Raw genomic sequence first — 27,765 nt, forward strand, 5'->3', positions numbered from 1 at the left:
TAAGTTATATCTTAGTCATTAGCTTTTTTTCCCTATTAATTTGAATGTTTTATGTCACCTGTACCCTGCTATATGTGCTGCCTTATCCTACTTGGGCACCACAAACAGAAGTGCCGTGGTCATTCTTCATAATCAGGGTTTGTCCCCCTCTGGTCATTTTCTCTGTTCTCCCTGCGGAGAACATTCGCGTCTCCACAGTAGTAAATTGACATGTTGCGCCTTATGAAGCCACACCTCACCTCAGTTTACGCTGCGGGAAAAACAAACATAGTGGGCATAACATTTCTAGAAATCCCATCCGCTATGCTTGTACTGTACAACGCAGCATTTTGAACACAGTGAAAACACACTTCATCCAAAATGATCATGGGCATGTAGCCTTAAAGTTAAGCCTATATTTTTTTTAATTTTCATATTTTGCCTCCAAAGTGCTTTGTAAGTTTGCAGAAACTAACTTGAACTACTTTGATGTCTATTGTTTTTTTTAAACTGAACCTGTTGTGTTAAACGCTATTAACCTGCAGAGATCTGGTAAATTTGCAGATTAATAGCATTCTGAAACTGCCCTGTTCCCAGATACCTGGAGGAAACTAGCTTTAATCCTCCCAGCAGCCTCAGGCTTTCAGTTATAGAGGAGCGGCTGGAGCAGTTTCAGTCACTGCTTATTACATAGTTAGTGGCAGCTGTAACTACGCACCAGCACTGACTGACAGCCGGATCTGTACTGATGCATTGTTGAGTCTGCTGTCAGTGCCAGGATGTGGTTACAGTCGCCACTTACTAGGTACTGAGCAGTGACTAAAACTGATCCAGCTATGCCTGTATGATTGAAAGCCCGAGGCTGCCGGGAGAAATGAAGTTAATTTCCTCCAGGTAGCCGGGCTCTTTCAGTGTGGCTGCTGGGCAGTTTTAGAGTGCCACTAATCCCATATCTGCAAGTTAATTTTATTTTTTTGATGTGACCTCTTCCTTTTAAACTTAGTTTTACAGTAAATCTGAAAACCGTCGAATACAAGCTGCATGATTATGTTGAGTTTTTGTTTAGAAGAAACTGTGCTTCCAATAATTTAGTTCCTTAAATAACTGCACATTTAACACACGTTTTTATTAATGTTTTTAATAAATCAATAGAAGTACAAAACTTTGTAATGTATCTTATTACAGAAATATGCCTTTTCTCAATTTCTCAGTCATTTTTTTTGTCTCCAGCACTCATCATTCACTCAAACTACTCAGATCTGTCTACAAATCTGATATCAGTAAGGTATCAAATTACATTTGCTATCCTAAAACTTTGTGGACAGATGAGAGGGGGGAGTTGGGGTAGCTGGAGAAAAGCAAAAGCAGAAAGGCATAAATAAAGAATGTGCTTTAGAGGCTTGTACTACAGAAGGATAAGATACAAGTCCTATAAATGGACACAAATAGTGTTATGCCTCATGTATGCACAAATGACAACCTGTCAGCATAGGTTGTGTCATTTGATTTTTGTCATTTGACTTTTGTTAGGTTGTCAAGTCATCCGAAAGTGTATTATACTTTGTCTTATTAAAAACCCATAAAAAGGCTATAAAATACATAGCTACTTTTGAATAAGCTCCAGTTATTAATTGAATAAGCTGCAGAAATATGACCTTGTATATATTCGTGTAGACCAAGTCTACAGTAGTTGGTGTCCTCACACTGACTGACTTCAATATTTATTTATTTTTTTTTTAGACCTCAGAATAATTTTCTGTTTATATAGGGTAATGCTAAACAGGCACATTTATTCATATGATGGAAGTAATAACTATTGATTGGTGTCTGAAAATGTGAAATATGTAGAATGTTGAGGATTAAGTAGGTCAGTCTAAATGGGCATCACTGATGTTCAGTAATGTGATGAATAAATACAAGGTCATTGGTTATTTAATAAAATGCCAATAATTAGATATGTATGTGTAATTTGTTGCTCTAGCTTGACAGTATATTATTTTACTTGCGCTAAGCCTCCATTCATTGCATCTTCTAGGTTTACTGAACACTGTAGAACAGTCCTGGAATGGAACTGCTCAGATGAAAGGTTCTCGAAGTCAAGAACAAACTGGGTCAGTGCATTTCATTTATTAGTTAGTAGTCCTATGTTTCTTTAGATACCAACTGGCAGTAACCCGACTATAAACTATATTTATTGGCTTGGCTATAGGAGTAACACAGGTTAACAGTGGAAATGAGGCCTATAGGTCATATCCACAGAGAGTTGCATTTTAATGGCAGTAAGCATGGCTAGCTAGTCTATACATTTTTAACACTTGCATTCTGATATGCTGCTTGGTGGTCCTGAAACGTCCAAACTGGTGCAAAGATGCTTTATTGTTCCCCATTCCTTCTCTCAATGCTTCAACTTGTGTCATCCTGTTACTCTGACATAGCTGTGCAAATTACTTATTTGGAAATGCAGGAAGAAAGTCTCCCCATGGATATATATAACACGTTTGTGTAAATAACACTAAAATGCTTTGACAACAAATTTTCCCACAGCATTTTTGACTAGGTTAGCAACAAAGAAGGCATTAGTGCATGTCTACAGCATTCTTTCAGAGACTATGGTTGACTATGCCAAAAGAATAAGCTGGAATATGAGTTGGTATACATGGAAATTATAAGCACATGTTCACACTGACCACTAAACGGACAAAACCCAAAATAAAAATATGGACATATACCCTGCTGTAAATAAGTAAAAAGCAGTAATGCATATGAATAAACATAGGGTAATTGGTAAACACTATTTTGATCAAAAAAGTGTCAAGCCATCCCACTATGACAAGGAGTACCCAAATCAGGACTGTATGAGAGTGTTTGGTATCGGTCATTACGATCCTCTGTGATCCGGCTGCAAGTTCATTATTTCTGCTATACAGAACTGTGCTAATGCACTTATCTGTATAGCACAAGTGATCAGAAAAACTTTTTAAAAATGTGGGAAAAAAAATAAGAAATACGGCAAAATTTCAAATCACCCCCTTTTTTCCCCATTGAAAAGAAAACGTTTTTTTTTTAAAAAAAAAAACACATAAATGGCATTGCTGTGTTCAGAACTGTCCAATTTATCAAAATATAAAATAAATGCAATCTGTAAACTGCATAACGAGAAAAAAAATCAAAACATCCTAATTGCAATTTTTCGGCCCTCACAATAACAGGAAAAAGGAATAACAGGTGATCAAAACATTATATATACCCCAAAATGATATATAAAAAAGCAACAGCTTGGGGCGCAAAAACAGGCCCTCTCACAGCCCCAGATCCCAAAAATTGAAAGCATTAAGGCTCTTAAAGTCATGAGACAAGCAAGATTTATTTATTTTTTTAATTTCTTTCCATCACTTAACCCCTTAAGGGCGAAGTCAGTTTTGTACCTAATGACCGGGCTATTTTTTGCAATTCTGACCAGTGTCACTTTGAGGTTATAACTCTGGAACACTTCAGCGGATCCCAGTGATTCTGAGATTCTGAGTTTTTTTCGTAACCTATTGTACTTCATGATAGTGGTATATTTTAGGAAAATCATTTTTTCTTTTATTTGTGAAAAAATCAGAAATTAATTTGATGAAACATTTTGAAAAATTCGCAATTTTCAAACTTTTGTTTTTTATGCCCTTAAACCAGAGTTATGTCAGACAAAATAGTTAATAAATTACATTTCCCACATGTCTACTTTACATCAATGCAATTTTTGAAGCAACAAAATTTTTTGGTGTTAGGAAGTTAGATGGGTTCAAAGTTCATTAGCAATTTCTCATTTTTTCAACAAAATTTACAAAATCATTTTTTTAGGGACCACATCATATTTGAAGTGACTCTGAGGGGCCTAGGTGATAGAAAATACCCAAAAGGGACACCATTCTAAAAACTGCACCCCTCAAAGTGCTCAAAATCACACCCAAGACGTTTATTTAACCCTTCAGGTGCTTCACAGGACCTAAAGCAATGTGGAATGAAAAAAAAATATCATTTTACCTAAAAATGTTGCTCTAGCCCCAATTCACTTTTAGAAGAAATAACAGAACAAATTGGACCCCTAAATTTGTTACCCAATTTCTTCTGAGCGCGCTGATACCCCACATGTGGTCAGAAACCTCTGTTTGGACAAATGGGAACAGAACAGAAGGAGCAATATTTTGAATTTTGGAAAGCAAATTTGGCTGAAAGATTGCAGGTACCATGGTGCATTTGTAGGACCCCTAAGGTACCTAAACAGCAGAAACCTCCCAAAAGTGAAACCATTTTGGAAACTAGACCGCTCAAGTAAATTATCTAGAAATTATCTAATGTTTGCCCCTATACACCCTGAACCCCCAGGTGCTTCAATGAAGTTTATATTGTTGAGCTGTGAAATAAAAAAATATACATTTTTACTACAAAATTGTTACTTCAACTAGATAGCTTTTTTTTTTTTCTTTTCACAAGGGTATAAGGAAAAAATACACTAAAATGTATTAGTTAATTTCCACCACATATGAGATATCTGCGTACTCATAAGAAATTGACCATTTGGGCACATGGCAGGGCTCAAAAGGGAAGGAGCGCCATTTGACTGTAAAATTGGCTGGAATAATTAGTGGACGCCAGTTCACGTTTGGAGAGCCCCGATGTGCCTAAACAGTGGAGATCATCCACCTGTGACCCCATTTTGGAAACTAGACCCCTCAAGGTATTTATCTAGACATTTAGTGAGAACGTTGAACCCGTGAGGGCTTCACAGAATTTTATAATGTTGAGCCATTAAAATAAAAGCCATTATTTACCACAAAATTGTTACTTCAACCAGATAGCGTTTTTTTGCACAAGGGTAACGGTAAAAAATGCACTATAAAATTTATTGTGCAATTTCTCCTGCATTCTCCGATACCTCATATGTGGTGGAAATCAACTGTTTGGGCGCACTGCAAGGCTTGGAAGGGAAGGAGTGCCATTTGACTGCAAAATTGGCTGGAATCATTAGCGAACGCCATGTCGCGTTTGGAGAGCCCCTTAAGTGCCTAAACAGTGGAGCTCTGCCAAAAGTAACCCCATTCTGGAAACTAGACCCCTCATGATTTTATCCAGGGGCATAGTGAGCATTTTGATCCACTGGTAATTCACAGAATTTGATAATCTTAGGTCATCATATTGAAACTTTCATTTTTTTTTTTTCACAAAAATGTTGCTTTAGCACCAAGTTTTTCACTTTTCAAGAGGCAACACCAAAAAGTGGACCCCATTTATCCAATTTCTTATGAGTGCAGGGATACCCCACATGTGGTCAAAAACCTCTTTTTGGCATATGGGAGGGATTGGAATGGAAGGAGCACCATTTCAATTTTGGAAAAGTTGAAATAAATTGCGGGCACAATGTCGCATTTGCAGGGCCCCTATACAGCAGAAACCCCCACAAGTTACTCCATTTTGGAAACTAGACCCCCTCAAGGATTTTATTCAGGGGCATAGAGAGCATTTTGAATACACAGGTACTTCACAAAAATGTTCCTGTAGCAGCAAATTTCTCACTTTTAGGCTATGTGCCCATGGTCCTGTGACACCTCGTCTAGGACGCAGTGCCAGCCCTCCTGCAGAGATGTGTATTGTCCGCGTGAGAACGCACCTGCCTGTGCCTCATGATCAGGGTTCAGGCTGCTGAGGACTTTAGCTCTATTCTCCCCGCTGAGAACACTCTTGTCTCCACATCCTAAATTGATATGCTGAGGCTCAGGAAGCCATGCCAGAGGTCAGTTTATTTTGCAGAAAAAAAGCGCAGTGGGCATGGGATTTCTACAAATTCATCTACTGTGCTTTTTACTGCACAATGCAGCATTTTGGACACTGCGAAAACACACTGATCCAAAACGCTGCAAACCCTGATTGTGGGCACACAGCCTAAAAAGATAGGATGGATAAATAGAAATAAAACACATATATAATGTCCTACCCCCTATATATTCTACGCTGGCACACTTTAGTGACTTTCATGTGGCACTAAAGGGTGCTTAGCCTTGTATTTAGCCAAAAAATAAATAAACGACGTGGGTTTCCCCCCTTATTTTTGACAGCCAGCTAGGGTAAAGCAGACGGCTGCAGACCTTGGCTATCAGATTCACCTTTGCTGTTAATCCAATTTGGAGGTCACCCCACACGTTTTTGTTTTAAAAATTATTTATAAATAAATAAATAAAAACATGGGGTCCCCCTTAAATTTGATTACCAGCCAAGGTAAAACAGATAGCTGGGCACTGGTATTCTTGGGGTGGGAAGGTCCATGGTTATTGGGCCTTCTCAGCCTTAAAATAGCAGGCCACAGCCACCCAAGAAGTAGCGCATCCAAAGTCAGCTTCGCCCCAGCTCATCCCGCTGCCTTTATGCGGTGGCAAATGGGGTAATATATGGGGTTAATACTAGCTATGTAATGTCACCTGGCATCAAGCCCAGAGGTCAGTGATATCACGGCATCAAAACAGAAACCTGACATCACTAACCCAGTCAGTAAAAAAAAAATATATTTTTGTTTGAAAAAATGCTCCCAAAACATTCCCTCTTTGACCAATTTATTGAAAAAAAAATCCAGTGTGCAGTAATCCATTTTGGAGGTCCCACGACGACTCTGGGCCTTCCAGAATATGGGGGGCATGCTCAGAGAACGTATCCCTTATTTTCTAGAAGCGCAAGCTCTCCATGTGAGCAGTGTGGGTGCAGTGATCTGAATATATATATATATATATAATGTGTGTATATGTACGTATGTATGTATGTATGTATATATATATACACATTATATTATATGTGTATATATATTTTATGAATACGCATGCAGCCGCCATCTTTTCAAAAGGAGTAGGAGGGATCGCGGGGACCGGAGCAACAGCAGGTACCAGGGAAGACCGGGGGGTGACCTGGCAGGATCTGGGGACGACTATTGTCACATGCTACAGAAATGAGGAGGGTGATGAATGCAGCAGGCGCGCTGGTTGTGCGCGCCGCCATCTTGGAAGATCATGAGGGGGTTGGGCGTCGGGGGGCACTTTGGCAACACCGGGGGACCGGAGGGAACCCGGGGAGGAAATTTATCTCCCATCTGACATGTTTGATCATCCCAGGTGGGAGATAATAATTTTTTGCCGGCGCTGTCATTTACTGTAACGTGATTATCTGTATACAGTGTATACCAATGATCACATGACTGGGGACCGGAAAAAACGGCCGAAATCGTGATCTCCAGGGTCTCCGCTACCCCCGGAAGTTGAAACCCCAGAGACTTTCTGACGCTGGGGGGCGCTATTCACTTATTTCTGACGCCGTTTTAATCCATACGGCTGCTGTAAAGGGGTTAAATAAAACAAAAACGATACATGTTTGGCATTTCTGTAATTGTACTGACCTGCAGAATCATATTGCTTGGTCAGTTTTATGGTAAATACAAACCCAAAAAGCAATTGCAAAATTTCACTTTTTTTTTCTATTTCTATTTTGCCACTTATCATTATATCATATGATAACATGAATGGTGTCATTCAAAGAACAACTCATCCCAGAAAATAACAAGCCCGCACACTGCTATATCGACTGAAAAGTAAAAAAGTTATGCCTCTTGGAATGAGGAGAAAAAAACAAAAGCGCAAAAAATGAAAAAAACTCACACAGTCCTTAAGGGGTTAATGTACCATATGCTCTGGGGTCTCTCCTGACCCCACAGTATAATAAAGTTAAGATGTAAACATACAGTGCCTACAAGTAGTATTCAACCCCCTGCAGATTTAGCAGGTTTACACATTTGGAATTAACTTGGCATTGTGACATTTGGACTGTAGGTCAGCCTGGAAGTGTGAAATGCACTGCAGCAAAAAGGAATGTTATTTCTTTTTTTTTTTTATTTTTAAATTGTGAAAAGTTTATTCAGAGGGTCATTTATTATTCAACCCCTCAAACCACCAGAATTCTGTTTTGGTTCCCCTAAAGTATTAAAAAGTATTTCAGGCACAAAGAACAATGAGCTTCACATGTTTGGATTAATTATCTCTTTTTCCAGCCTTTTCTGACTAATTAAGACCCTCCCCAAACTTGTGAACAGCACTCATACTTGGTCAACATGGGAAAGACAAAGGAGCATTCCAAGGCCATCAGAGACAAGATCATGGAGGGTCACAAGGCTGGCAAGGGGTACAAAACCCTTTCCAAGGAGTTGGGCCTACCTGTCTCCACTGTTGGGAGCATCATCCGGAAGTGGAAGGCTTATGGAACTACTGTTAGCCTTCCACGGCCTGGACAGCCCTTGAAAGTGTCCACCCGTGCCGAGGCCAGGCTTGTCCGAAGAGTCATGGCTAACCCAAGGACAACAAGGAAGGAGCTCCGGGAAGATCTCATGGCAGTGGGGACATTGGTTTCAGTCAATACCATAAGTAACGTACTCCACTGCAATGGTCTCCGTTCCAGACGAGCCCGTACGGTACCTTTTACTTTCAAAGCGTCATGTCAAGGCTCGTCTACAGTTTGCTCATGATCACTTGGAGGACTCTGAGACAGACTGGTTCAAGGTTCTCTGGTCTGATGAGACCAAGATCGAGATCTTTGGTGCCAACCACACACGTGACGTTTGGAGACTGGATGGCACTGCATACGACCCCAAGAATACCATCCCTACAGTCAAGCATGGTGGTGGCAGCATCATGCTGTGGGGCTGTTTCTCAGCCAAGGGGCCTGGCCATCTGGTCTGCATCCATGGGAAGATGGATAGCACGGCCTACCTGGAGATTTTGGCCAAGAACCTCCGCTCCTCCATCAAGGATCTTAAGATGGGTCGTCATTTCATCTTCCAACAAGACAACGACCCAAAGCACACAGCCAAGAAAACCAAGGCCTGGTTCAAGAGGGAAAAAATCAAGGTGTTGCAGTGGCCTAGTCAGTCTCCTGACCTTAACCCAATTGAAAACTTGTGGAAGGAGCTCAAGATTAAAGTCCACATGAGACACCCAAAGAACCTAAATAACTTGGAGAAGATCTGCATGGAGGAGTGGGTCAAGATAACTCCAGAGACCTGTGCCGGCCTGATCAGGTCTTATAAAAGACGATTATTAGCTGTAATTGCAAACAAGGGTTATTCCAAAAAATATTAAACCTAGGGGTTGAATAATAATTGACCCACACTTTTATGTTGAAAATTTATTAAAATTTAACTGAGCAACATAACTTGTTGGTTTGTAAGATTTATGCATCTGTTAATAAATCCTGCTCTTGTTTGAAGTTTGCAGGCTCTAACTTATTTGCATCTTATCAAACCTGCTAAATCTGCAGGGGGTTGAAGACTACTTGTAGGCGCTGTACCTATAGTCATCCTATTTTTGACCCCTCCATCTTCTTCCTGCCCGCTGTCTGGTCCTCCACAGCTCCGTCACATCACATCTCTGGCCCGGTGTTCCCTCTAGGCAGGACATCTAGCCATGAGAGTAGGACCCAAAGTATAAGCAGTTGCATACTTTTTTTCACGTGACCACCCACTCTAGTTGGTAGCACCGATGAATCCTTACAACATGCACTATCAGAATTAAGAAATCTACAGTCACAGAAACTGTGCACATCCCGTTAATCACAATGTGCAATGTGAAGCAATGGAGTCAGTCACCAATGCATAAATTGTTGTTCTTCCTTGTACTCCTTATATTCTACTGAACCAAGGAGTGAAACATCTTTTTTTTTTTTTTTCCAAGTCAGGGGAACAATTTATCTCATAAAGATATTAATAACCTAATGGTAAATGTAAATACACTGCTTACAAATTAAGGGGTTTTATAGATCACACATCAAATCTCGAAGAACCAAAGATTCAAGTTTAAAGCCTTTACTGATGTGCAAATCATTGAGAAGAAAATTGTGCATCAATGGTCAATGGAGACCGAAATTTTGAAGCAACCTGAGGGCCGCATTACAAATCAACCTGAAAATCAAATTAAAAAGTAAAGAAAAAAAAATGTGGATCCAATTTGAGTGAATTTCTGCACAGTAAATCCTAATGCGATTTGATAGTGTATTTGGCCACCAATTGCTTGTGTGGTCTCTGACAACTTTTGCTCCATTTGACGCAAGATTGCCTGGGGGAGCATCTACCAGACCTGTATTAGGGCACCAGTGAGCTCCAGACAGTATGTGGCATTGCTTGGTAGCATCAGATGCACTAATACATAATATCCAAAAGTCTCAACTGGATTCAGGTATGTTGAATGTGTGGGACAGTCAAATGGCATCAGTGCTTTTATCATTCAGGAACTGCCTATTCATTCTGATCATCTGGGTCTGGGCATTGTCCTGCACCTGGAGGAACCCAGGACCACTACACTAGTTTAAGGTAAGGTGATGGCTTTAAGCTTTCATCTCAATGGTGGAGCTGTAATGAACGTTCTACTTGCCTGCAGCATCACCCAGAATGAGCAAACTCTCATATCTGTCATATGTTCTATTGAGAACCTACTCTTCTCTGTGAAGAGAACGAGTTGCCACTAAAGACATGCCAACTTTGGTGTTCTCTGATAAATGTCAATCAAGCTATATGGTACTGGACTGTGTGCAAAAGTCCCACCACCTTCGTGAATTATGTTCCCAACAGTTTGGTCAGAAACAAACATGAGTATGGAAGTCATTTTGCAAGGGTCTGGCAGTGCTCCTCAGTTTGTCCTTGTACTAAAGAGCATATACGGTACCTCTTCTGCTGGATTTATGTATTTTTATGTCCTATGTACTGGCACTGAGAATATGCTGGAAACGCAACAAATCTTATAACAGCACATATAGATGAGCCTTGCTGAGGAGTTGTGCAACAAGTATAAACTACAGGAATCTTTGTGCAACTAGTAGTTACAAGGACACCAGCAATATGCAAAACTAAGAATCAATTTGAAGGGCAAAAAGACTAAAGGGTGCTTTACATGCTGCGACATCGCTAACTATTTATTATCGGGGTCACATCGTTAGTGACACACATCCGGCGTCGTTAGCGACATCGCAGCTTGTGACACCAAGGAGCGACGATCAACGAGCGCAAAAACGTGAAAAATCGTTGCTCGTTGACACGTCGCTCCTTTTCCAAATATCGTTGCTGCTGCAGGTGCGATGTTGGTCGTCGTTCCTGCGGCACCACACACCGCTATGTGTGAGACCACAGGAACGACTAACCTCTCCTTACCTGCGTCCACCGGCAATGAGGAAGGAAGGAGGTGGGCGGGGTATTCCGCCCGCTCATCTCCGCCCCTCCTCTGCTATCGGGCGGCCGCTTGGTGACGTCGCTATGACGCCGAACGCACTTACCCCTTGAAGGAGGGATTGTTCGGCAGTCACAGCGACGTCGCTGACCAGGTAGGTAGATAATGTTCGCTACGGCAGCTATCACCAAATGTTGCACGAGCGACGGGGGTGGGTGCTATCGCGCACGACATCCCTAGCTATTGCTAGCGATGTTGCAGTGTGTAAAGCATCCTTAAGGCTGTGTGCGCACATTGCATTTTCTCCCACATTAACTCTGCGTTTTCAACTGCAGCGTTTCCGTGCCAAATTGCATGCGTTCTGCTTCCCCAGCAAAGTCTGAGAAGTCCGAAAATTCAATGCGCACGCTGTGTTTTTGATGCCAAAAATCGCTGTGGAAAAGAAAGCAGCATGTCACTACTTTGTGCGTTGTAACTGCGTTCTCCACCCATTGAAATTAATGATGTGGGTCAAAACGCAACCAAAATGCACTTGGACTGCTTTTTTCTTTTTGCGCTCCGCATGCTTTTTTGACAAAACGCAGGTCTTTCAGTCTGTTTCTGTCGATGTCTGTCAATCTCTCTCTGTCTGTCGGTCTCTTTCTGTCAGTTGGTCGCTTTGTCTCTCTCTGTCAGTCGGTCTCTCCCTCTCTTTCATACTCACCGTTCACCGGCGCGGCGCTGCACAGCTGTCACACTGCTCCAGCGGCTTTTCCTCTTTTGAAAATGCTGGCCACTCATTATTCCATCTTGTATTCACTGCTTTCCCCGCCCACTGGTGCCTATGATTGGTTGCAGTCAGACACGCCCCCACGCTGAGTGACAGATGTCTCACTGCAACCAATCACAGCCGCCAGTGGGCGGGACTATATCATGCAGTAAAATAAATAGAAAATTGCGGACGTTTCCCCCCCCCCCCCCCCAATTTTGATACCAGCCAAGATAAAGCCACACGTCTGAAGGCTGGTATGCTCAGGATGGGTAGCTCCACGTTATGGGGAGCCCCCCAGCCTAACAATGTCGGCCAGCAGCCGCCCGTAATTGCCGCATCCATTAGATGCAACTGTCCCGGGACTCTACCCGGCTCATCCCGAAGTGCCCTGGTGCGGTGGCAATCGGGGTAATAAGGAGTTAATGGCAGCTCATAGCTGCCACTAAGTCCTAGGTTAATCATAGCAGGAGTCTCCCCAACTCCCCAAGATGCTTTCCATGATTAACTTGTAAGTTAAAGAAAATAAACACACACATCCAAAAAATCCTTTATTTGGAATAAAAGACAAAAAAACACCCTCTTTCTTTCACCACTTTATTAAAATCCCCAAACAGCCCTACAGCTCCGGCGTAATCCCCCAACTCTTTCAGCTCTGCTACATGAAGTTGATAGGAGCGGCCGTAGAACACCGCCGCTCGCTGTCAGCTCCACTCATGCAATTGAAGTGAGCCGTGTGATCAGCGATGACGTCACTCAGGTTACCCGCGGCCACTGCTCTCATGTGGAGGACTCCAGCTGTGGGGGTAACCTGAGTGACTGCACCGCTGATCACGCTGCTCACTTCAGTCACTCAGGGGATTTGCGGTCAACGGTGAGTCCTTCACGTGTGACCGCTAATCAGGACGCGACACACACAGAGCCGTGGGATGACAATGAAATCGGGTGAAATTCATCCATGTTCATTCTCATCGCGCGACTGTCTGTGTCTGCTGTCAGCGGGCATGTAGCAGAGCTGAATTGCCGTGGGACCGCACTGTGAAAAAATGCATGCAAAATGCATGCGTTTTGGATGTGTTTTTTTGACAAACGCAGTGTTTACAGTTGTCCAGTCTGCCAGAAGGTGTGGGTGGTTTTTTTTTTCTGCACTTGACAGAGCGTGGCGTGCGCACATACCCTAATTGTTCAACAAACACAGGTAGTCTATGATTGGAAGTCTGTAGCTCCCATTTAAACATTTTCCCAGTATACATCGTGCGCTCCATGTCTATTTGATGACCAGCATTTCCATTGAAAGATGTTTACTATAAATTTTCCTGCTCCTACCTTGTCATAATTGTATACTTTAGTTGTTAAACTTAGATCAGTCATACCTGTCTACATGTTTTCCGTTGCCTGTTGTGGATGGAACACACAGCAGAATTTATTCTGAAGTGATATGAGTTGAGGAAATGTGTAGCTATGTATATGGTCCGTCTCTATACTCTCTTATCCTAAAATGGCAGTACATGCCAGTACGGCCTTAAATAGACTGGCAGATTGTATACACTCCTAAAGCAAAGCTGTGAATTGGCATCTTGCATTTGCCACGGCGCTCTGGGCGACCTGTAAGTGAAGACTAGGCATACTATCACTGTTAATTCTTTTGTGTGTGCTGTGTGTCTACATGTTTCTAGGTACAATTAGGATATTTTTCTTTTCAATGTTTTCATCTTCCTTTTGGTGGTGAATCAATTAAATGAATTTACAGTATTTCGCCTCTTTCTGCTTCACTCCTTGTCCTCTGTGGCTTTTATTTGAGAACTTAACAGGTAAGGCCTATCAAAGTGGCTTCATACATCCCTTTCTTGCACTCCTACTTGGAAACAAAACAATATAATTATAAACCTTTATGCCATCTATACATACATATAGTTGTGCTGTCAGGTTTTTTGCTTTTTTTTCTGTTTAAATTTGTGTGTAAATTTGGATTGAATTGTACTTTTGTTCAGTAAGAAAAAAATTACATATAGAGTAGCAAAAGTTAAACCTTGTACATTATACTTTATGTATTATGTTAAATACTTTCCAGTTGCTATATAAAAAAAGATCAGATTATGACCAGTGCCTCTGCTTCGTGTTTTAAAGAGTTTGTCTTGTCAAATAAAACTTTGCCCATGGGACTGGGTATGTAAAAAATGATTAGAAGCAGTAATGTCACTCTTTTACAGCAGAGCAGTCACTCAACTACTGCGAACTGTGGCTACAGTGGTCAGTTTACTTTGAGCAGCGTGTCATCAAAACATGTGGCTTGTTGCTCATTTCACAGCTTAAGGACTCTGTGCAGATCACGTAGTGACCTGCAATGGATCGAGGTAGATGCCGGTTGGAGGTTAATGTCAGAGTTTTTTACTTATTGAGTCTCCTGGGCCTGGGTAAAGTTTTTTTTTTTTTTTTTGTTTTGTTTTTTTTCTTTTGCCCCAACAACCCCTTCAAGGGCTTACTATTTTAAAGGGATTGTATAATCCTTGGGCAACCCCTTGTCAAACCCTATGCTTTTCCATAATAAGGTAATAACACCTATACTCGCCTCTGATGCCAGCTACATTCTAGCGGTGTCTATAGTGGATTTTGTGGCCAGTCCTTGCTGGTTTCACTCAATCTCCCCCCCCCCCCCTTCCCAACAAATCGACATCCCAAGGAAGTTAGAGCTGTGGCTGCTCTTTCACCTCCTCCAAATGACAATTACGTAGAAAGGAGGTGAGAATGAAGCCAGTACTGATTGTCATAGGGATCGTGTGACATAGTCACGCAATCTCCAGAAGAGTCAGTGTTGACACCACTAGAATGCGCTGGCTCCAGAGGTGAATTTAAGTGTTGTTATACTGTGGGGCAACATTAGGTGTTGAGAAGGGGTTGTCTGAGTAGTGGGCAACCCTTTAAAATGGACCTATGTAAGAGAAGGGCATCACCCAATGGGATCTCCCTAGAATACAAACTGCATGCAATTAGGAAAAAGAAGAGTGAGTATACCTTTCAGGGATCACCAAAAACTCAATGGTTTGGAAAGTAGAAAAAACCTTTTATTATAAAAGCAGCAAAAACATGTCCCAGCACTGGGAATATATAGAGCACACAAAAGGACAAATATTAAAAACATTTAAAAAGCCAGAGGCGTAATTCCCCAACACACCTATTAAAACCTGAATATGTTCTCATGTTTCATCACATATCTAGAGCTCTATACCGACCTTTAATAATAACTTTTTTATTAGACGTTCATCGTATTTGATCAAAGAGAGGTTGTATATGGTTTTTCTATTGTATAACATCTATATGGATATTTATATAATTGTATCGGGTTTGATGTGTTGGGGAATTACGCCTCTGGCTTTTTAAATGTTTTTAATATTTGAACTTTTGTGTGCTCTATATATTCCCAGTGCTGGGACATGTTTTTGCTGCTTTTGTAATAAAGGTTTTTTCTACTTTCCAAACCATTGAGTTTTTGGTGATCCCTGAAAGGTATACTCTTTCTTGTTTTTCCTAATTGCAACCCTTTAAAATGGGTAATGAAACTAGTTGTTACTCTATTTCCAGGATTCTTCTGAAAAGTAATCAATGACAATGAATCGTTACTTCTTGAGAAAGTCTTCTAATGTAAAGTGCTTCAATGCTATAGCACTTAAGTCTGGAATCTCCCAAGAGCACTGAATTCTTGCTATACTATGTGCAATAAATCTAGGGTTGTCTCCTCAGTCTCGCAGCTCCATTAGAATCAATATGTATTCTAACCAAGCATGCATTGTAAAGGATCAGCCAGGAATCTCACACCCACAAAAATAAACCCTGGACTATCAAAGCATGTTCCACTGACATGTGGATTTCAACAGAGCTGAAATTAAACCCAACATATGCCTAGCAAAATCGGTACATAGCACATGTGAATTTAGCGGCTTATGGTGTTATAGCCATCATGTTCCACCATAAGTGAAGTACTAAAATGTTTTGCTGACAAGATCATTAAAATTGTGTATAGATACAATACAGTGCAAAAGTTTTAGGCAAGCATGTAAAAAAACAAAAAAAAAAGTGCAAAGTAAGAATGCTTTAAAAAAAATAAATAGAAGTGTTAAGTTATTTTTAGCAATTAAATTTAAGTGAATTAAAGAGAAATCAAATCAATATTTTCTGTGACCACCATTTTTCTTTCAAAATCACATCAATTTTTCTCAGTACACCGGCATGCAGTTTTTAACCCCATCATGAGTTTTTTAATCACTAAAATAATAATAATAATTTAAAAAAAAAACCTGAAGTTTGATTAAACAAATTTATTTGGTTGTGTAGCCATTTTCCAAAATCTGTAAAATTTTCATTTTTCAGTCCATAGAGATGTGATGGGGCTTATTTCTTGCAGGGAAACCTTTTTATTGATACAATTTCGGGATAGATATGACATTTTAATGACTTGTAACAGCATTTTTTTTGTGGCATTGCAATGGCTTAAAAATGTAATTTTCATGTTTTGTTTTTTTTAAATTATTTTCTGTTTATGGTATTTACCCATTGAGTTATACATTTTTATATTTTGATAGATTGGACTTTTCTGAACTCGGCAATACCTTGTGTATTTTCTTTATTACTTTTATTTTTAATGGGGAATGAATAACAAGCACAGAGGTCTTTAGCAGACCCCCGGCTGTCATAGAAATCCATCAGCGCTCAGAGTTTGACAGCGACATTTACCAGTATTGCGTTCGTAGCTCTTCTCCACCTGCCATTAGAGGCAAGTCCATGCTGTAACACACAGGAATTACCTGCTGTGTATGGGGCAAGCTCGCCCCATAAGGCCAATCCATACACACTCTACCTATTTTGCACCGGTTTGCCTTCGTCTGACCACAATAAAATGTCATTCTAAAATGTGCCGTTTTATTGCACAATGCCATAGATGTCTCAAGTTTTGAGGTAACATATAATTGCAGGAATGTCCACCAAAGCTGTTGCCCGTGAATTCAGTGTTTATTTCTCTACCATAAGCACCTCCAAAGGTGTTTCAAAAATTTTCTCAGTACATCCAACTGGCCTCACAATCCCAGACCACGTGTAACCATGCCAGTCCAGGATCTCAACATTTAGCATCATCTCCTACAAAATCATCTGAGAACAGTTACCCAGACAGCTGCTGCAACAGTCAGTTTGCATAACCAAAGAATTTCTTCTTTCTCAGTACCAGCACATTGTGTGATCTGGGATGTGCGATCCATGTCTTTTTTTTTTTTTTTTTTTTTTTTTTAAAGTGGCATTGTGAATGAGCAGTTTGCTGATGTCAATGTTGTGATTTTCAATCATTTTTATTGTATGTTAAATTTTTTTTTTTTTTTTTTTTAACTTCGTTTTATTAACAATTTCAAACATGGTACAACTGACATTTGCCATATAAAGATAGCTCAGTATATAGATAGTAATATTTAAATATAACAATAAACAGTCATATAAAGTCCATAATATCTTTAGCAGTTAAGATAGAACAATGTTATTATCCATACTACTTATCATTTGCATATTTATCTAATTTTATATTGAGCATAAGAACAGCTCTAACTATCAGCATGACCATATTTTGAAAACAAGATAGAAAGAGGAATAGAAAAAGGAAGAAAAAAAGAACAGCCGCCACATTGCATTATTATACCTCAATATACCATTGGACAGTGTTTCATATCCCAACATCTAACGGGAACCACCATTATCCGCATAATCTCCCTCAAACCTCCGCAAGTGTGTCTGGAGAAGAATTCCACAAACCCCAGATTTTGTTAAATTTTCCCGGGCACCCCCTATTATAATATACCACCAGCTCATAGACTATGGTTGCATTGACTAGTGTAACCCAGGACCGCACAGTTGGATTCGAATCTCCCATCCACCTCAGAGCTATTAATTTCCTAGCCAGAAACAATGTCTCTGAGGAATATTGTCATGTAATGATCCCAGGACTCTTCCTCCACCACCCCAAACAGGCATATCAAAGGGTCACACAAAACAGGAATCGACACAATCGATGTCAGCAGAGATGTCACTCCCCGCCAGTACGAAGATATATTGGGACAGCTCCAGATCATATGTATGAAATTTGCCCCTTTGAGATGACACCTCGGGCACTCCGATGTACGAGAACGGCCCATACTAAATAATAGAGTTGGAGTAAGGTATGCCTGGTGGACAATGTAGCATTGAATCAACTTATTATTAACCGAAGGGGATACCGCAGTCGGAGATTCCAATATCTCTTCCCATTCCTCTCCCTGTAGAGAGGGAATTAGAGATTTCCATCTATCCTGGGCTGGCAAGGGGTCCGACTCCACCCCCACCGACAACAGGTAAGTATATATAGCTGAGATGAGGCCTCGAGGTCCTTGTGATTTTAGAATACCTATCATAAGAAGTGATGATATCAATTTCCTCACTCCAATTTTCTGTATGTGGGATTGAATCGCTGTGCGAATCTGCAGGTATCTAAAAAACTGTGATCTTGGAACATTATATTCAATCTGGACTTGTTCAAAGGACTTGAAGGTTGTGGTTCCCGGGACAAAAAGATCACCTAATGCACTGACGCTGTGAGTGGCCCAGAATTGCGCCGAGGGGTGATCTCTCAGAGTATGGAAGTAGCTATTCCCCCATAATGGGAGTTCCGCCACCACCCCTTCGAAGTGTACCACCCTCTTGGCTTGTCGCCAGACTAATCTTGCCAACCTGAGGAGGGGTAATTGCCGTGGTGTTCTCAGTCCTTCTGATTTGAGAAAACCCACTAAACAATCAGTCCCAGCCGCGTGTGCCAAGTGACTCTCAGAGTTTGGCAGCTGACATCCAGGCATCCAAGTCTCTAGTGCCCTAAGCTGTCCCACGAGGTAGTAGAGGAAGAACTCCGGTAAAGCCATCCCTCCCAGTCTTTTGGGTCTCTGTAAAATGGATAACCGAAGTTTGGGTCTGGATTTCCCCCATATGAAAGAAGTAGTAAGAGTTCAACATTGAGAAGAAGGATTTGGGTACTGATACTGCACTATGTTGTAGTGTATAACTAAGCTTTGGAAGTAATATCATTTTGATTAAATTTATTCTGCCAACCACTGACAGGGGTAGCTTGCTCCACAAGTTATATTTAAGTTTAACGTGCTCCAGAAGTGGTGTTATACTCGTCTGCAGGTCTAGTGTATGGTCTTTCTGTATGTGTATTCCCAGGTATTTAAAGCTAGTTACCACTTGCAAAGGTGACCTACCCTCCATTGAAATTCCAGACCCATGCATTAATGGCATCAAAGCCGACTTATCCCAGTTGATGCGTAGTCCCGAAAACTCCCCAAATGTATCTATAGTATCTATAACCACCGGTAGAGTCTCTTGCACTCGATCTAAGAAGACAACCATGTCATCCGCATACAATCCTATTTGATCTGTTCGGTCGGCTATAGTGATTCCAGTGATCTGTGGATGAGAGCGGATTCTAATTGCCAAAGCTTCAATAACTAGTGCAAACAATGCTGGAGACAGAGGGCATCCCTGTCTTGTGCCCCGATTCAATGCGAAGGGTGTAGACCTAGCACCATTGACTAGTATCCTGGCTGTCGGGGACCTATACAACATATGAATCCAGTTACTGAATTTAGGCCCAAAAGCGAATCTCTGGAGGCAGGCAAGTAAAAATGGCCATTCTACCGAGTCAAATGCCTTGGCCGCGTCCAGCGAGGCCAAGGCCCACTTGTTCTCTTGGACCAGTGTGCTATATTGCACTATGGACTGGACCCGTCTTATATTTATAGAGGTGTTTTTCCCAGGCATAAATCAGGTTTGATCTGGGTGAACTATACTCAATATGACTGAATTAAGCCTGGACGCCAGTATTTTGGTAAAGATCACGTTAACTAGGGATATAGGACGGTATGAACCGCAGTCTAGTGGGTCTTTACCCTCCTTCCTCAGCACAACTATATGTGCTTCGTACAAGGAGGCAGGTAGAGAGTCGCCGGCTGAAAATTGTGAGAAAACCTCTAAAAGAATCGGGGCCAATACGACACAATATTTACTATAGAATTCTATGGGAAGGCCATCTGGACCCGGAGATTTCCCCCTAGCCATAGCCGAGATGGCAGTAATCACTTCATCCAGTGTGATGTCTGCCTCCAGAGACTCCCGTTGTGATTCACTCAAAGTGGGAAACTCCAAATCCGACAAATATGTCACACAACTTTGAACTCCATGAGGATTTCTAGATGTGTATAGGGTTTTATAGTATTCACAAAAGCACTCTAAAATATACTCAGGGGATGTAGCTATTGAGCCATCCATCCTCCGTATACCCAATATTGTATTTGAAGTGTTGTGTTGCCTAACCATATATGCCAATAATTTACTGGATTGATTTCCAAGCTCAAAATATGATTGTCGGGTAAAGAACAATTTGCGTTTGGACTTGGTCTCAGAGTGCTGCATATATAACCTATATGATTGCATCCAGGCCGCTCTATTTCCATCGGTTGGGGCCGATATATATATTGCCTCTAAGTCCCTAAGTCTCCCCTCTACTATATCATCCTTAGTTTTAGTCACTCTTTTAAGATATGTTAAAGACAAACACCCTCTAAGGTAGGCTTTAAGAGTGTCCCACACCAAGTTAATATTCCAGGGTTTAGGGTGTGCTTCCAGGAAATCCTCTATTTGGGACAGAGTTCTATCACTTTGATCTATTAGTTTCAGCCAAAAGGGGTTTAACCTCCAAAAGGGTTTACCAACACCTTGGTTAGTCTTCATAGTAAGAATCACTGGGCTGTGATCTGATATGCCCCTGACCCAGTGTACCACGTCATCCACCCAGGTTGCGATATTGCTCGACCCAAAAATATAATCTAGTCGGGACAGCGTGCGTCTAGTAGAAGAATGACATGTATATTCTCGGTTGTTAGGATGCCGGAGTCGCCAAAGGTCAATCCACCCACCTCCCTCCGCGCATTGCTGCAAATCAGTCAAGTGTGGGCCGAATGTTGTCCCCCTCCATCCATCCGAACCTGTCCTGCTCCTCATTCATCACAAGATTAAAATACCCCATACATAACACATACGCATCTGGATAATTGAGGGCAAAGCTCATTGCTTGTTTAAGAATGGAGATGCGAGCTGGCGGGGGGTTGTAAATACATAACAGCACATAATCTCTAGAGTTTATAGACTCATATATAAACACAAATCGCCCCTCCGGGTCACGCCTCACCACCTTCACTTCCCAACGGATAGGTCTATGGACCAATAGAGAGACACCCCTGGAGTAGCTGGTGTGGAACGCATGTGCCGACCATTGTACCCACGGATTGTTTACTAGTCTGGCTGTGTCCCGTGTGAGGTGAGTCTCTACCAGTACCACCAGTTGGGCCTTGACTTGCTTAATTTGGGAGAATACCTTAATACGTTTTTTGGGCGATTTAAGGCCTCTAACATTCCAGGTCATAAATATTAGCTCTGACCCCATATCACATAGATCTTTTTATAGAACCAGGATCCCAGGTATAAGACGCTTTCTGCCCTGCAATTAAGTGTGGTTAACCCTCCAACAGTAATAAGCCTGTCCCTGCAAAGAAATAAAGTTAATGCAATTGCAGCTGTAAACATATAGAACCAATATCGAACTTCAGGACCTTTCCGATAAGTCCTGTAAAACATTTCAAACATCAATGGGGATACCACCACTGAATACAGTGTCCTGGTATAGGTGGTATAAGGGTGCACAAGATAGGGCTCCCATTTCACAAGAACCAATTCCTGGCCAATTCCTCCATCACTCGAGGCACGGGGGAAGTCCCATCTGTCTCCAAAGGGGGCTTCAAGCAACCATGGAAGAGGAGGGTCGCCAGGGGGCACAGAAAATGTCACTTAGGAAAGTAATCTCATGGCTTCTGCCCCTTAGGTTTCGGGTGTACCTGTAGCCAGTCCTCAGCCTCAGCAGGTGTAGTAAAAAACAGAGGCGACCCTTCATGCACTATGCGGAGCCGGGCAGAGTACAGCATAGAGTAGATAATGTTCCGCTCCCTTAATTTCTTCTTCACCTCCATGAAGTGGGCCCTCTGTTTCTGGAGGTCCACCGAAAAGTCCGGAAAGATCGAGAGGGCAGCATTATTGAACTTGAGTGGGCTCTTCTGTCGGGTCAGACGGAGTGCTGTGTCTCTATCTCTGTAGTTGAGCATCTTTGCTAAAAAGGGACGTGGTGGCGCGCCTGGAATAGGAGGCCTTGTTGGAACTCTGTGCGCCCTCTCCACCGCAAATGTCGAGGAGAACTCATCTCCGAGATTACATTTCAGCCACTCCTCCAGGAATTGTTCCGGATGCTGACCTTCCGAGCGCTCTGGCAGTCCTATGATTCGTATATTGTTTCGACGCATGCGGTTTTCCAGATCGTCTGCTTTCTGGCGCCATGCATTTGCCGATCCGGCCATTGTGGTCATTTTTGTTTTGAGTGTTACAGTTTGATCCTCAAGTTCAGACACTCGCGTCTCGACTTCCGCTGTTCAGGCCCTCAAGGATTGCATGTCCTGACGCAGGAGGCCCACCTCTGAATGTACCTGCTCAATTTTCCCTGTGAGGGAGCTGTTGCTTGTAGAAATTGCTTGTAGAAGCTGTTCATACACCTGCCTCAGGGTTAAATCATCTTTATCCTCTGACCCGTCATCCAATAGTGCCTGACCTTTTGGGGTGGCATTTCTCTTGGCTTTAGGGGCATCTGCCTGACCACCCCTTGCGAACTCCTTAAGTTTGTCAATAGCTCCACTTTGTTTAGGGGGACTCATATTGATACACTGGGGATTTGCTGATTCTGCACCCCTCTCTTATCGTGCCCCCGTGCGTCTGAATCTGTGCCTTTTATAATGTATATTTAGTAATATGTCTGTCTCCACTTCCTCACCACGTCCAGAGAGCCGGAAAACAGCCACTTATATGGTGGATAATAAGAATGAAGGGAGTCCCAGGGCAGCACAGCACTCAGGGTGTATTTATCAGGATGATACAGGCATGTGCAGCGTGGGAACTTCAATATGTGTCACTTATTTGTTTTCATGTGTCAGGAAAAATCTGCAGGGCCCGTTTTTCAAGGCACACACTCCAGACCCTCCAGCACTCTATGGGTTAAAGTCTTCCACACTGCAGCCGGCCCCCCTAATGTGCTGCACACTGACTGCCAGTTACACAGCTAAGGGAGAATTAACTTCCCTGTGCTCACCACTCCTTGGTCTTCACCTCTGGCCATAAATCTGTCACTCCTCACTGCTCTCCGGAGTCATGCTCTGCTGCTCACTGTGGAAATGCATGCTGTAGGGAAGATGGCTGCTGCTCCACACTCTCCAGCCTCAGGAGATCCAGCAACGCCGTGCAGGAGTCAGAGAATAGCTCCAGTGGGAATCTGCAGCCTCCAGATGGTGTCTCCTGTCACAGCAGCAGGTCAGTGAGTAAATGGGTCAGGTAACCGGGTGTAAATGGCCAGGATAAGATCAGGATTATAGGAGCTCTCTTCCCATGCGTCCTCTCTGGTCGGCTACATCGCCCCGCCCCCCATTGTATGTTAAATTTGAACAAATAAAACAGAATTAATTTCATTAATAAATTTGTTCGACTACATTATGAATAAGTATACTTACATGAACCATTTAGTATATATAGGGGGTAAGGAAGGCGGGGTTAGGGAGGATAAATTAGGGATTTTGGGATATTGGGGTTTGGGGAGATGTCAATGTTGTGAATAGTGGCCCATGATGGCAGTGGAGTTATGGTATGAGCAGGAGTATGTTATGAACACTGAACTCAAGTGCATTTTATTGATCCCATATTGAATACACTGAGATACCTTGATGAGATCCTTAGGCCCATTGTTGTGCCACTCTGCATGACCATCACCTCACATTGAAGCATAATAATGCACGGCCTCATGTTGCAAGGATCTGTAGTCAATTCCTGGAAGTTGGAAACATCCTAGTTCTTGCATGACCAGCATACTCACCGGACATGTCACCTATTGGGCATGTTTAGGATGCTCTGGATTGGCATATAAGATAGCTTGTTCTCATGTTCTTGCCAATATCCAGGAACCTCATACAGCCATTGTAGAGGAGTAGATGAGTCTGCCTTTTAGTCTGAATCTACTATGTGCTCATCCCAGTAAGAACAAGGAAGACCATTGCATGAACAGTTATGTCCAAACTATAGACTGGTACTCAATGTAGATATAGATGTGCATAGTCTTACTTTTCCAGATCCTCACTATAGAGATTGAATACATCATGACTAGAAAACATTCAGCAGGCTGCAACGTATATGACAATCCCATCACATGAGACGATCGTAAATCATATATTTTGTTTCAAGTCTGGTCACTTCAATTCGCTCATATGAGAAACAGAAAAAAGATAATTTGTGTTATTGTAAGATACTAAAATTACTTCTTTATAGGAGATACAATTATATTATAATCTATGTCCTTCAAACTCTAGTTTGCAAGTAACTATTCACATTTGTTTTGTAATGTTACCTTTAATGTTTTATTCTATGACCCCTCGTAGTCTACTATAGAGCATCCATTAAAGAACTTCTGAAAATTTGTTGTCACTATGTGTCTGTAGACTTGTATGGACTGAACATATTCCAGAAGAGTATATATTAGGCGTACATTTGGCCAAACTTGCTACTGTATCTTACATGTATTTTTATTGGTGCTGTTGAGTCCAATTGCTATAACAAGGTGAAATTCTCCAAAAAGTACATACTGCCAAGACGTGTGCATCCCAATTTCATGCTTTTTTTTTTTTTTTATATTTGACCGAACTGATAGCCTTGACTATAAATGAAAAATTAAGTAGCAATTGAAAATAATGGTTTTGTTTGGTTTTTTTTGTTATTGGGAAAAGTTTTTCTGAAGAGTGATATATTTTATCTTTTTGCTTTTGCAGGAGGAAACGATATCCACAACACTCGGACAACAATATTTCTAAATAAAGGCTTTCCTCACCACAATTCCAGACTGAAGAACTGAAGTATCCCATATTTCTGCAAGACTTTAACTGAGACAGGGCTTGCATGTTTTCAGCCATCACAACCATGTGGGGGAAATATTTAAAAAAGAAAAAAAAATATTGTTTGTAGCTTTTTTCTGTACATAATGGTGCAATAACTGGACCTCTTAATTGTGGCTTGGGGATAAAAATAAATCATGTTGGCAATGCAGAATTTTGGATAATCAGGATTTGTTAGTTCTCTTATGTAATGTGAAGACACCATTAATCCCTGTTGGTGCTGACAAATAAATGAAATGATGTAACTGCAGGGAAGGCTACAACATGCATCAACAGCCCATCATCATGGGGAAAGGATTACGTACCTGCTCACTATACTCTGTAGTCAGCTTGTATAATGGCAGTTCAAAGACTACATTCATGTTTAGTTTATGCTATTCTGCTATTGCCAAAAATATCTGCTGTGATCAGGTTGTCAACTGCTGATCTACAGATTGGCCGATTTTCCTTCGGCTATGACACTGAGAAGCTGTGACATTCACTGTGTGAAGTTTTAACCAGTCACACATCTTCTTTACTGTGTGTTTCTGTTAAGAGAGCTCTGGTGTGTCCTTCATCCATTTCACCATATCCGCATAAATTCTATGTTCTGAGGTTTGTCTAGATTTTTGCACTGTACGTTCGCGTGTGAGGAGTGGAAAGTAAGTAGTAAAGGTGTATGGGGTGATTGGTTGCTTTAATTTAGTGGTTTTCTCTTCTGATGAAAACATGATTTTATAGCTCCGATATTCGTTTTCATAGTAGATGGCTCATACAGGGCTGCACTGCACACTAATGATATATTTTTAATGATGACACAAAGATAATAGCTGAGATTTCTAAAAACTAGTGAATATAGGGATAATATGGTGAACAGGGTCTTTAGAGATGATAACCACCTCATATGTTGGATCCATCCATTTATACAAAGCGGTTTTAGAATTCAGACTTTTGCAAGTATCGCAACTTGGTAAAACTTACTATTCTTGTAAAAGGTTTGTTGAACAGCACATAAACACCCCTACAATTATCACCTTGTGTATAAATGTGTATTAATGTACAGTGCTACTTACATATTAAGAAAAAAAAGAAACTTTAATTTTACCTTGAACCATCTAAATCATTACAATTGTCAATGAGATTGTCAGGTGATCTGTCTCATCTAAGAATGAAAGTAACAGTAGAAAGTGTAAAGATCATCTCCTCGATTTTTAGCAAATTGAAAAACAACTTTTCCTGGCAAGTTTTACATTTTAATTTGTCCGTATCTTGCTTCTTTACTTGTTCCTGCTTACTTCTAGGAATGTGCTATGCAATGGTGAGGAATTTCATATATGCAGCACTCTTCATGTCTGCTAATAGCAATTGTTTGTTTTATTTTAATTTAAATTGGTGGTATAATCTAAATAATATTTAAATAATATAATGTCCAATTTAAAAACTTAGTAGTTTCTCCCTTCAGAAAGTTTGGTTATAATTTTGATACAAAGCCATGTTATCAGCTGAACCAAATGCTACTTTAGATTGTTTCTACAGCCTTAGCCTGTACAGTACAATTCAGCCTATTATCTGATGACAAGTAAGCAGAAGACATACATTACTGGCATACTTGCTTGGTGAGAACATGTTAGAACCTACAAGGAGCAGAAGTAAGGTTCTATGCTATTAATTATTTTTTTTTATTTGTATTTTTTTTTTTTTTTTTTTTTTAAATGTTGGCTCAAGTTTTTTTTTGTTTTTTTTTTTGTCTTAAAATGTATAAAAGGGACTAATTTCACAATTAGAAAATCTGTCAGCAGATTTTTGGTATCTCATCTGATAGTAGCATGATGTAGGCAAAGAGTTCAATGATGTATCACTTAGATTACTAGCTGCAGTCGTTCTGACAATTTTTAGATTTAGCCATGCAGCAGACCTGAAAAAGCTGCCCCCGCCCACACCAGGCTCTGTGTACAATGCAATAGACAGTGAGCTGCTAATCATAAGATGAGGCGGAGTTTGACAACATGGCTGAGCCAACTAGTCACTGCAAAGATAATGTCCCGCAAAGCTAAAACTCAGTTTAAGTAAATGACACAGAAGCTCCCATGTATTCTGTGTGTTAACCCCCGCAACATTCTGCTCTGATTACATGGCAAAAATCTGCTTATAGATTCCCTTTACATAATCTATTCTATTGGTAAAATGCCACCCACTGTTTTTCGTCATTCTCTCGGATATACTGTATCTCATGCATAGGAATGTGTACACTTGTTATACTACTGAGTAGATTCATTGTACAGAAAAAAATACAAGATATCTTACTGTAATTAATATATTCTGTATTTAAGGAGTCGCTATTTTACAGAACATCTTGAAAAGGTTTGACCAAATATATTCAGTTTTTTCTTTTTGTTGAAATGTATTCCTGTTTAGAGTGGGTTCTGATTTTTAAAAATATTTGTATATGAGTGGAATTTTTAAAGAATAAAAGACTATTATATTATATTTTGGCTGGTTAAATTATTTTGCATTGCATTTATATTTTTACTATACTGATATCTACTATGATGAACATTTTTTTTTTTTAGCTACATATTCTTTGCATTATAATGCATTATAATATACGGAAGCCCCTGATGTTAGGCGTTCAAACCTTGATGTCAGGTGCTTCCACAAGAAATGTGCGCCAGTCCAAGACCAGAGTGCATTCTTATTGTAGTTGGCTTAATTTGTGATGAATGTGCTTGCCTCTCACAGCCAG

The 27,765-nt window shown here is 41.0% G+C and overlaps 1 protein-coding gene across 1 annotated transcript in view; it reads left to right on the forward strand.

Annotated features, from left to right (window-relative positions):
* Positions 1–27,507, forward strand: part of ATP2A3 (ATPase sarcoplasmic/endoplasmic reticulum Ca2+ transporting 3) — a 302,766-nt gene extending 275,259 nt beyond the window's left edge. Inside the window, exons 21-22 of the mRNA XM_075336373.1 lie at positions 2,015–2,090; positions 24,921–27,507. Of these exons, the coding sequence (XP_075192488.1) occupies positions 2,015–2,090; positions 24,921–24,966 (122 nt within the window). The 3' untranslated portion in view covers positions 24,967–27,507. The remainder of the gene's footprint in view (positions 1–2,014; positions 2,091–24,920) is intronic.
* The last annotated feature ends 258 nt before the right edge of the window (positions 27,508–27,765 follow it).

Source organism: Anomaloglossus baeobatrachus, chromosome 2 (assembly GCF_048569485.1).
Source record: "Anomaloglossus baeobatrachus isolate aAnoBae1 chromosome 2, aAnoBae1.hap1, whole genome shotgun sequence".
NCBI lineage: Eukaryota > Metazoa > Chordata > Amphibia > Anura > Aromobatidae > Anomaloglossus > Anomaloglossus baeobatrachus.